We start from the raw sequence: 12,417 nt of genomic DNA on the forward strand, positions 1-12,417 counted from the left end.
AAGGCCGCTGGAGATCATTATTGACTCGCTCTGACCTCAGCCAAAGAAATCTCCCCATTGTTATTTCTGCTTGCTGTGTGCTCCACAATCTCTGTGAAAGTAAGGGGGAGACCTTTATGGCAGGGTGGGAGGCTGAGGCAAATCGCCTGGCTGCTGATTACGCGCAGCCAGACACCAGGGCGATTAGAAAAGCACACCATGAAGCGGTGTGCATCAGAGAAGCTTTAAAAACCAGTTTCATGGCTGGCCAGGCTACAGTGTGAAATATCTGTTTGTTTCTCCTTCATGAAAACCCGCCCCCTTTATTGACTGATTTTCTGTAAGGAACCCACCCTCCCCCTTCCCCCAGCTTTCTTTCAAACCAAATAAAGTCACTATCATTTAAAAATCATTTATTCTTTATTAATAGATTAGAAAAAGAGGGAGGGAACCCGGGTGGTATTTGGGAGGAGGATTACTGGGAAGGAAAAAGCCACAAAGAAAAGGTTAAAAAAATGACAGCCTTTTGCTTGGGCTGTCTACTGGGGTGGAATGGGAAGGTGTACGGAGCCTCCCCCCCCGCGTTCTTACACGTCTGGGTGAGGAGGATACGGAACATGGGGAGGGGGAAGGGTGGAACAGGGGCTGAAGCGGCAGTCTGTTTTCCAGCAGCCGTTCCTGAACCTCCACCAGACGCTGGAGCAGCCCCAGCGTTGCTTCCTTCATCCTCTGGTCTTCCTGACGCCACCTCTCATCTCGAGCGTCTCTCCTCTCCTCACGTTGGTCTCTCCTCTCCTCACGTTGGTCCCTCATGTCCTCACGTTGGTCCCTCCTCTCCTCACGTTCACTGACTTCTTTCCTATACTTTGAAACTGTTTCCTTCCACTCATTCAGATGAGCTCTGTCACTCCTGCTGGATTGCATAATTTCAGAAAACATCTCTTCTCGCGTCTTTTTTTTACGACGCCTTATCTGTGATAACCTTCGGGATGGAGGAGGGAGGCTTGAGGAATTTGCAGCTGCTGTAGGGAGGGGAAAAAAGAGAGAATTGTTTTAAAAGCTACATTTTGCAGAACAATGCTTATACTCTTTCACGGTGACCAACACTGTTCACATTACATAGCACATGTGATTTCTGTGCAAGGTCGCATTTTGCCTCTTAATGCTGAGTGCCTGTGGCTTTGCTGCTAGAGATCACAGGTCTGGGCAACAGAATTCTGCTTGCATGCGGCCATGGTAAGCCATTCTCTTACAGCTTCTGCGCCCTACTTTCCCACATACCAAGCATAGCTTGTAGAGTGCTGCAGAAGCCTGGCCAATCTCAGCCAGTTGGGGGGGGGGGGAGTGTGGTGGGGCTTGTCTGGGCAAGTAGAGTGCTGCGGTTTTTCTGTTAACATTCAGCAGCACCAGAAAACAAACTAACCACGGTACCCCTCCCCCCCACCGCGTGGCTGGTATCAGGGAAGATCCCTACAGGCACCAAACTAATCCCCCCCCCACCGCCGCCCCCCCCCCCTCGCCATGAATTCTCTGGGATGATCACAGTACCCCTCCCCCCACCGCGTGGCTGGTAACAGGGAAGATCCCTGCTAGCCAAACGCGAAAAACTCAGGGCCAATTTCCCATCTGCGCTTGGCTAACTGCAGGGAAGGATTTATTTTCCGCCACAGGCAAACAGCCCAGTAGGAACGGCCACCTCTGTCCCCTTAATTAAGTTCCCGTATTTCAACCAGGTTACCAGGAGTGATATCACTCTCCTGAGGATTACACAAGAAGATAAAGAACGGATGTTGCTTGAATGCCAGCAAACACCGGGACCATACGCTGCCAGGCTTTGTCAGGCAATGATACCAGATTACTTGCTGCAAGCATGGCGTGGTCAAGTGTCCTACCATGGAGGAGGGAATAAAGATGCACTGCCCAGAAACCTTCTGGCAAGGCTTTCGGAGTACCTCCAGGAGAGCTTCATTGAGATGTCCCTGGAGGATTTCCGCTCCATCCCCAGACACGTTAACAGACTTTTCCAATAGCTACAGACTTTTCCAGTAGCTGAACTGACCGCGAATGCAAAGTCAGGCAAAGTAATCATTAAAAACCGTTTGCTTTTAAAACAAGTTTTATATTTTAAAAGGTAAACTCACCTGAGGTGCCTTCCATGGGGTCAGAGTCTTGGGTACTGGCTTGGGAGGCTTGGGAGGCTTGGGAGGGTACTTCAGTCAGGGTGATAAAAAGATCCTGGCTGTTGGGGAGAATGGAGTGCTGTGTGCTCTCTGCAAGCTCATCCTCCTCCTCCTCCTCCTCCTCTACCCCATCGGCAGAATCCTCAGGCGTCGAGACTATCCCCGACCCAGAATCCACGAACACAGGTGGGTTAGTGGTGGCAGCCCCCCCTAGAATTGCATGCAGCTCGGCGTAGTAGCGGCATGTCCGCGGCTCTGACCCGGAGCGACCGTTTGCCTCCTTTGTTTTCTGATAGGCTTGTCTGAGTTCCTTGACTTTCACGCGGCACTGATCTGAGTCCCTATTGTGGCCTCTCTCCATCATGCCCTTGGAGATTTTTTCAAAAATTTTTGCATTTCGTCTTTTAGAACGAAGTTCTGCAAGCACTGAATCCTCTCCCCATACAGCGATCAGATCCAGTACCTCCCTCACGGTCCATGCTGGTGCTCTTTTTCGATTATCAGCCTGCATGGTTACCTGTGCTGATGAGGTATCTGTGGTCACCTGTGCTCTCCACGCTGTGCAAACAGGAAATGGAATTCAAATGTTCGCGGGGCTTTTCCTGTCTACCTGGCCAGTGCATCCGAGTTTAGATTGCTGTCCAGAGCGGTCACAATGATGCACTGTGGGATAGCTCCCGGAGGCCAATACCATCGAATTGCGGCCACACTAACCCTAATTCGAATTGTTAAAATCGATTTTGGCACTACTCCGCTCGTTGGGGTGGAGTACAGAAATCGATTTAAAGGGCCCTTTACATCGAATTAACTAGCGTCGTTGTGTGGACGGTTACAGGGTTAATTCGAATTAAAGCTGATAAATCCGAATTAAAGTCGTAGTGTAGACCAGGCCTATGTGAAGATAATTCAGTCCGTCAGGAAATCCCATTCTGTCTCAGTTTGTAAATACCAGTAATAATTGCACATTAAACTAATGTCAGTCTATGGCAATAGACCCATAATCAGGATTATGGAAGGAGGGATGTCTTTTTATATAGAACTGAGGTTCTCCTTGCATAGATTCCTTCTTGACTTCTAATTTGTTGATTAAAATTGTCCTCTTTTTCAGTATCCTTAAAAAACCTTTCTTTTATAGACTTGAAGAATAACTTTAAAGTAGACTTTTAGTCTAGTTTTCCTTTACAAAAGATTTTCCTTGTACCTGCTCATATAACGTCGCTGATGCTGGATGATGTAGGGAAGCCAATTCTGAGGCCTGATATAAAAATGAAGTTGCACCAATATAACTAACGGTATAGTTTCATAGCGATTTACTTAATCAGTGCAATGGTTGGTGTGGACTCTCTTATATTTGTTTAAACCTGACACATTAGTTTAACTAAGGTGATACAACTAGTTCTAAATGATCATAGAAGAGTTAACACAGAAAAGTTGCATCAGTTTAACTAAACCCATTTAAGTTCAATAAGTGCTACTTCCGTTTATAGACAAACCCTAAGAGGATAGCCTTTTGTGTAGCTGCAGATGCAAAAGGAATACTTCTGTTGTCCATCCATGCTGACAGAAAGAGAGGAGGCCATGGATGTGGTTTAATTAGGCCACAAATTTATTCATTTATATTACCTGGGAGTACCCAGTGCAGGGAGGCGATCAAAATCGTCTTGTTTAGGAGGCTAGCTGGGAAAGCTGTTCTAATTCTGCTAAGCATGGACTATAATGAATCCGGGCAAGAGGAACAAGAATGTTGTTCACAAATTATTCCATGTGTCTGGATAAATCACTGGCAAATATATGCTAAGTAACATGCTATTTGTAGGGGGTTGGACTAGATAAACCACCAGCACATATCCTCTCTCTCGCTCTCATCCTCTCTCATTCTCTCTGTGCTGCACCATAAAGAACAAGTTAAACTTCACACTCTATAAAAACCAAGTGGATAATATTTGTTTTGGACAGCAGGCAGGGTGAAACAAAAGTGAGGTTGTTGTAAAGGTGTTTTTCTGTGTTGAAACCGTATGTCTGGGAAGGGATTTCAGAGCTCTCTCTCCACTGTTGCTATTGTATTGTACAGTGTACTTGCCAAGAAACCCCAGGGGGCGGAGATCACCCCCGACTATATAAATTTGTACAATTACAATTTCATCTTCCCCATGAAGTCTCAAACTGTTAGTTGACATCTATTTACACATTACCAATCTTCAAAGAATCAAACAAAGACTGTTGAAAAGCCAAAAACTATGCTGATGAATGTGTTACAGAAAAATCCCATTAATTTTAGTTAAAAAAAGAGGAAACCCCATCATTCTCAAGGCTATAGAAAAAGGCTAGAAAACAGAATGTGCTGTTCTAGAGGAAAAGGAGCCAGAGCTCTTTCCTTTGCACCAAAGGCTCTTCATTAAGCATTAGGATCCACTTTAACCTCTCTTGACTCATTTTCTCTCAGACTCCTATAGCTGATGTAGCTGTACCTTGTCCTGTATCTCATTGTATTTTGCCTTTCCTATTCCTTCCACAAATACATCCTTCCTTCTTGCTGAATTGACAGATCCAGCATTGGACCTGATAGTGCATTAGTTAGATTGTGACAATATAGGAAAAATTTCAAAAGTGTCAGAGTGGTTAAGAACTGGAATAAATTGCCTGGGGAAGTTGTGGAATCTCCATCACTGGAGATTTTTAAGAGCAGGTTAGACAAACACCTGCCAGGAATGGTCTAGATAATACTTAGTCCTGCCACAAGTGCAGGGGACTGGACTAGATGACCTCTGAAAGTCCCTTCCAGTCCTAAGATTCTATAGAATGGGCAACATTTTCATTTTAGTATTTCCCATGGCTAAATTCTGTTCCTTTTTCTGTTTTGTTATTTTTTTAAATTCAATATGATTGGTTTAGGGGATAATTCCCATTATACTGTACTCAGGCACTGATTTCTATGGTATACAAATGTTATTGCATGTCAGCATCATAAATATATTAGGAAGTTTAAAAAAACCACCCAAACAACCCAATTAATGGCCAGATTCTGCTAACCTTGTTTATACTGAGTAGTACTTTACTTTCAAATTAATTCAATTGAAATCAATTGGATGATTCATAGAGTAAAGTACTATTGAACATGAATATAGATGGCAGAATCCAGCCCTATAAAAAGTACATGATCCAAGGCAAAGAGTTTATGTACCAAACTTCACCCCTCAAATGTCAGCTTTTATGACCTACGTAGAGAAAATGGAAACCCTGAACTAAATGCAATGAATGGCGCCGCTATAATTATTCCTAGCTGCCCTTGTCGGATTAAAACTGTAAAATGTGAAATGGTAAAATTCACTTATTAAAAACCACAGTTAGAGCTTTTAAGAGCTCTATTAAAAGTAATTAGGGAAAATATTGTCCTGGTGTCTTAAAGTTAACTCAAAACCTAGCCTGTTGCTCTGACCTGAATAACAGTTTTGTTATAAGCTTCGTTTTTTTAATGACCTTCAAAGATTTATGTTCTCCATAATATACCTTTTCAAAAATGCATGGTACTTAAAAATAAATAAACTGTCTGTGGAAAATTATTATTTTATAACTCTTATCCAAAGTTCTCTTAATGCCAAGACTAATTGGGTATCAGAGGCCTGTACAATCTATCATTTGACACAGTCCTGCACTGTAAAGTCAATAAGCTATAGAAAAGCTTTGATCTACTACAGATACTTCTCATCTGTAGCTTTTAGATGATCATAGATGAGCATCTATAATAGAAAATTTCTATCCATTTCTATATTCTATAAATTAACCAAGGCTATAGTAAAGCCTCTAAAACCCATAACCGTGAAAGTGGGTCATTTAGGGAGTAACACGTCTATTAAGTGCTAATGGCTTTTCTTACCTAACCCCATAAAGCATGTCTACACTGCAAGTAAATGTGTGATTGTAGCGCAGGTCATCATACTTTAATCTAGCTAACACAGGTAACCAGAGCAGTGCAGGTGTGGTGGCATGGGCTTCAGCATGAGTTAGCAACCAGAGTACATATTTAGGATCCCTGGAGGGCTTGTACTCAGGTTGCTAACCTGTGCTGAAGCCCATGCCACAATGTCTGCACTGCTGTTGTTACATATGCCAGCTAGATTAAAGCTAGCACTTGTATGCCTACCTGTGCTACAATCACACCTTCACTTGCTGAACAGACATATAATCTATTGAGGGTTATTTAGAGTAAGGAGAAAAACAACGCAAGAAAGAACAAAAGGAAAAATACCACAATGGCGCACATAGTGTACTTGTATCCTCTGTTACAGTCTGCATTGAATCAAACATAAAATGGCTACTATCTCCGCACGTAAATAAAATTCTTAAAGATTGAAAGGTGCAATATGCAGAAACAAAAAAATTCAAAACTATTCATTAGCTAAATACACCAACCCGTCTAGTATTCTCACTCTGATTGTTAAACTGCTCTTGGTGTCAGTGAAGAGATTGAGGACAGTATATAACTCACTGATGAACTCTCCAACTCATGGAAATCTTCAATTTCATACTTCTGAATATAACGTTAGAGAGACAGCCAAACAGAATTGTTAGTGTCATGATATAATTTTTGTTTGTTACTGATAAGCAAAGAGCAAATTCCACTCGGTGTAGTGATATATTGAACAAATGTTTTGTAGTTTAAAGGGGAAAAAACTGACTGATGAAATGGAAAACGAAGACATTTCAGTTGTCTTGAATGACATTCCTGGCACACTGGAACAGTATATGAAAATGTGATTCTGTTCCAGCTGAACCAGGCAATGGTCACTTTAACTAGGAGATGAAATCATTTTACACAGGCAATTGAAACATTAGAAAAAAAATTATGATACTTTGTCCTTTTTGTCCACATTCAGATTTGTGGCCAGTCAATGCAGGATCCACATTTCATTAGATATTCCTTTTCTCATATATGACAGTGTGTATTTAAACAGTCAGACCAAAAAAAAAAATTCTCTCTACTAAGACATTTTGGGGATTACCCAGGCCGATAAGGGATTCTGTCATCGTCTGTCTTGAATTTTGGGTACCTAAATGCTGTGCTGCTATGACTCAGGCCATGTCTACACTAGCACTTATATCAACAAAACTTTTGTCACTCAGGGGTGTGTGAAAAAACACACCCCTGAGCAACATAACTTTTTCTGGGATAAGCGCTGGTGAGGACAGCCCTATGTCGGCGGGAGACGTTGAGCTGGTTTTATAATGTCAACAAGAGAGCTCATTCCCATCCGCATAACGCAGCTACATAAGTGATCTTACAGTGGCATAGCTGTATCGGTTGTGCCACTGTAAGCTGGGTAGTGTGCACATGGCCACAGAGCTCTGACACTAGTAATCTGCCTACAAGCATAAAGGTCTCAAGCATGGCTTCCATCCACCTAATTACTCCTTGCACGGTGACCCCAATTGCCCTTCTGGTCCTGAGGATCCCCAAATCCATCCCCTGAGTTCAGACATTCAGACTTTTCGTCTATGGTTTGTCACCCACTGAAGAGTGACTGCTGTCCCCGTTCACTTTGGTGCACATACTCCACACAGTTTGCACAACAGAGCCCTGCTTGGGGTAAAAATAAATAAAAGGCCAATCTGCCCTCGAGGAAAATTCCTTCCCGACCCCAAATATGGCAATCAGCTAAAGCCTGAGCATGTGGGCAAGACTCACCAGCCAGACACCAAGGAAAGAATTCTCTGTAGTAATTCAGATCCCACCCCATCTAACATCCCATCACAGGCCATTGAGCATATTTACCGCTAATAATCAGAGATCAATTAATTGCCAAAATTAGGCTATCCCATCATACCATCCCCTCCATAAACTTATCAAGCTTAGTCTTGAAGCCAGATATGTCTAGAATGCTGTAGAAATTAATCCAAAATCTGTAGAATTTAATAGACCATGGTTGCCTTTCTATGGGATAAACCATTCTATAGAATTTCATACTGGAATATAGTACTCTATTAAATTCTACAGGATAGTTTTAAAAACCAATAGAAAGATAATTCTCTTCTATTAATTTCTGTGGGATTTTCCAGAAGGGATACCATTATTTTATGCAATTGGAACTAAAATATGCTATTGTTATGATACAATGCCTGCCTCTTGAATTGGACATTTTATAATTTGTATTAGAAATAAAATTTAAACACAGTCTAAAGCATTATGTTTTACAGTGTAAGATATTGGATTAGCCATGATCAGACTGGGAAAATAAAGGGGAAAATGATTCACAAACATTTGTGTGAATTCTGAATCAATTTTTAGTCTGCTATTTTCGCACCCCGACTAATTTTAGTTTGCTGTTTTGGGACTATTCATGTAAACTAATTTGATGTGCACAGGTGCTGGGAAATGGCTCCTCTTTATACAGATACCCAGATTCATATGTATTCAGTAAAGGTGTATTCACACATAAATATAGGAACTTGCTGTTTGCACTGAAAGTGCTTGTTCCCTGTTTAAAAAGTTTCAGATATTCAATCAGGGAGCACAGATGATACCATGTGACTTAGGTGACTAATTATGCACCAGGAGAAATGAGTAGTTGAAAGCAAAATAAAAGTGAATCATTTGCAAATAACACTGGTTTACAATTTTTGAGAAGTTGTCTGCTTCAGACATAAAATGTGCTATTTATTATGTATTTTGTTGTGCTGAATTCAAATATGACAATTAAAACAACTGATTGGCTACTGTTTCTAAGATATTTAAGTTTTTACATTTTATTTCTATGTATATTGTGTAGATAGTAGAGTTTTAATCATAAATTGTAAACCTAGGTCTTTTCATGTGTTTATGGTTGCTTTACATGATAATATTTCACCTGTCCTGTTTATGTAACACTTTAAAAATCAGCAAAAGGGTTATATAAATAAAATTGATTATGAAACAAAAGGCAAAAAACTATTATGTACATAGTTTAGTCCTATTCAGTGTCTACTCGGCGCTTCTTGGCTTGTCTCTTGTATTCATTAAATGGAGCATCTCTTGTCACTGTCCAGCAATAGTCTGCAAGCCTCGATGGGCTACATTTGCCCTGATAGCGTTTCTCCATTATTGCAATGTCCTGGTGAAATCGCTCGCCATGCTCATCGCTCACTGCTCTGCAGTTCGGTGGAAAAAAATCTAGATGAAAGTGCAAAAAATGTATCTTTAGTGACATGTTGCAACCGAGGCTTTTGTATGGCTTGAGGAGGTTTTCCAGCAACAACCTGTAGTGTCTGCCTTGTTGTTTCCGAGAAAATTTATTGCCACTAACTGGAAGGCTTTCCATGCCGTCTTTTCCTTGCCATGCAGTGCATGGTCAGATGCATCATCTCGAAGAAGTTCACGAATCTGAGGACCAACAAAGACACCTTCCTTTATCTTAGCTTCACTTAGCCTTGGAAATTTTCCATGGAGGTACTTGAAAGCTGCTTGTGTTTATGCACCTCAAATGTTGTTTCATGTTGTCATAGGTTTCCTTCATATGGACTGCATGACCAACTGGAATTGATGGCAAAACATTGCCTTTATGCAGTAAAACAGCTTTACGACTCGTCTTCGATGAATCAATGAACAGTCTCCACTCATCTGGATCGTGAACGATGTTGAGGGCTGCCATCACACCATCCATGTTGTTGCAGGCTACAAGATCACCTTCCATGAAGAAGAATGGAACAAGATCCTTTTGACGGTCACGGAACATGGAAACCCTAACATCACCTGCCAGGAGATTCCACTGCTGTAGTCTGGAGCCCAACAGCTCTGCCTTACTCTTCGGTAGTTCCAAATCCCTGACAAGGTCATTCAGTTCACCTTGTGTTATGAGGTGTGGTTCAAAGGAGGAGGATGGGAGAAAATTGTGATATTGATGGTTCAGGACCAGAAGTTTCATCCTCTTCCTCGTCTGACTCAAGTGAGAATGATTCTGGTGCATCAGGAACTGGCAGTCCTTCTCCGTGGAGTACTGGGCGTATAGCTGATGGAATGTTTGGATAATGCACAGTCCACTTTTTCTTCTTTGACATACCTTTCCCAACTGGAGGCACCATGCAGAAGTAACAATTGCTGGTATTATCTGTTGGCTTGCTCCAAATCATTGGCACTGCAAAAGGCATAGCTTTCCTTTTCCTGTTCAACCACTGGCAAAGATTTGTTGCACAAGTGTTGCAGCATATGTGTGGGGCCCACCTCTTGTCCTGATCTCCAATTTTGCAGCCAAAATAAAGGCGATAGGCTTTCTTAACCATAGTGGTTATACTGCGCTTTTGTGATGCAAAAGTCACTTTACCACAAACATAGCAGAAGTTATCTGCACTGTTCACACAAGTAGGAGACATCTCTGCTCACTTTGGCTAAACAGAAATGTGTCCCTTTGCAAAATCAAACACTGACAAATAAGAGAGCACGACACTGTATGATTTCTAGAGCTGATATAGGGCAATTTGTTCAGCAGAGTGATGTAAGCTTCATTATGATTGCATCATCCATGACTTCTAGGAATAACATGATGCAATTCATATCATGTATGACGCAATACCAGCTTCAGATTGCATCATTCATTGTTTTGCCTAAAAAGCAAGTACTGTCCAAACCCAGTCATAGATTTATTCATAGATCCAGTCAAAGATGTAATTTAGTCATTTCTGGTTTAAATTGAGATCCCTTCCCTTTAGAACTCACTTATCCTCTACCATTCCCAAGTCAAGGGTCGTATATACTGACCCTATAGCATATCTTGAAAACTAGAGCCAATCAGCAATTTTAAGCATCATTTTCATTCTCAGTGACCCAGAATTAGTAAAGTTTGACTACATTTATTTTAGAAGCATTTTGGCTGTAGAGCAGTGTAACCCATAGATTGAAACGTTTTCATGGAAAGTGTCTGAACTTTGGTCAATAAAGAATATATTCATAAAAATTAGTCTGATTGACGTTAATCTGCAATCAGGAAAAGAATTAAAACATATTTTAACGGTACTTAGTCACCAAAAGATGCAGATAGATGCCTAATGTGATTTTCCTTGGTGCCTAACTCCCATGTCCTAAAAAGTCTTTACAAATCTGGCCCTTAATTCATTAGATAAACTATTTGCTTTGAATAGACAGGGCTTATGCTGTGTTCCGAAAGTGCTCATTTTAATTAAAATATTTCTTTAGGAGACTTTTAATGGGAAAAAAATTGTTTACCAAGTTTAATACTGTAATTCAACTATCAATAATCTATTATATAGGAGATGAGGAGCCAGCTCCTCAGCTGGTGTAAATTGGCATAACTCCGCTGAAGCAAAGGGCTCTGGTTCTAGGATTAATGGCTCTACATGATCTCGTTATTGCAACTCTTTAAATATCATATATTATAACCTTAACATCAACAGGTTTATCTTGCTTTTCAAGAATATAATACATTAAACATTTGCTTTCTCTTCAGAGTAATTGCAACTGCTTGCCCTTAGAAGGCATTCTCATGCTTTAGTAATAATTGCTGAATTAAAAGCAAAAGTAACCAAAATTTGGACATGTTTCTAGTCTTCGTTTTTAATGCTAATCTTTTGTAGAAAGTCAAAACTTCTTCAGACCTAAAACATCTCCCATTTTTACACTGAAAACTTTATATCACTTTTATTAAACCGTAGTTATTGTATTAGATCCCATCCCACACATGGAAATCATTTAAAAAAAAAAGTAGTCATAGACATAGAGTCATAGACTTTAAGGTCAAAAGGGACCATCATGATCATCTAGTCTGACCTCCTGCACAACGCAGATCACAAATTCTCACCCACTCACTCCTGTAATAAACCCCTAACCTATGTCTGAGTTATTGAAGTCCTCAAATCATGGTTTAAAGACTTCCAGGTGCAGAGAATCCTCCAGCAAGTGACCTGTGCCCCACGCTGCAGAGGAAGGTGAAAAAACCCCAGAGCCTTTGCCAATCTTCCCTGGAGGAAAATTCCTTCCCGACCTCAAATTTGGCAATCAGCTAAAGCCTGAGCATGTGGGCAAGACTCACCAGCCAGACACCCAGGAAAGAATTCTCTGTAGTAATTCAGATCCCACCCCATCTAACATCCCATCACAGGCCATTGGGCATATTTACCGCTAATAATCAGAGATCAATTAATTGCCAAAATTAGGCTATCCCATCATACCATCCCCTCCATAAACTTATCAAGCTTAGTCTTGAAGCCAGATATGTCTTTTGCCCCCACTGCTCCCCTTAGAAGGCTGTTGCAGAACTTCACTCCTCTGATGGTT

The 12,417-nt window shown here is 41.2% G+C and overlaps 1 protein-coding gene and 1 long non-coding RNA gene across 3 annotated transcripts in view; one reads left to right on the top strand and one right to left on the bottom strand.

Annotated features, from left to right (window-relative positions):
• The window catches only part of LOC103306602 (uncharacterized), a 134,576-nt gene that overhangs the window by 14,003 nt on the left and 108,156 nt on the right, over positions 1–12,417 (top strand). The window lies entirely within an intron of this gene.
• Positions 487–2,670, bottom strand: LOC135983618 (myb/SANT-like DNA-binding domain-containing protein 2). The gene is made up of 2 exons (XM_065596368.1): positions 2,121–2,670; positions 487–1,001 (listed from the first exon to the last, which is right to left on the bottom strand). Exons 1-2 carry the CDS (start codon positions 2,668–2,670, stop codon positions 487–489), a joined length of 1,065 nt encoding a protein of 354 aa, XP_065452440.1.

Source organism: Chrysemys picta, chromosome 5, assembly GCF_011386835.1.
Source record: "Chrysemys picta bellii isolate R12L10 chromosome 5, ASM1138683v2, whole genome shotgun sequence".
Lineage (NCBI taxonomy): Eukaryota > Metazoa > Chordata > Testudines > Emydidae > Chrysemys > Chrysemys picta.

What these genes read in the sequence shown, in the direction of transcription:
- LOC135983618 (XM_065596368.1), bottom strand. Translation starts at nt 2,670, where the DNA reads ATGCAGGCTGATAATCGAAAAAGAGCACCAGCATGGACCGTGAGGGAG. An exon ending in CCCCATGGAAGGCACCTCAG is followed by an intron (nt 1,002 to 2,120) that starts GTGAGTTTACCT and finishes CCCTCCCTACAG; the next exon opens with CAGCTGCAAATTCCTCAAGC.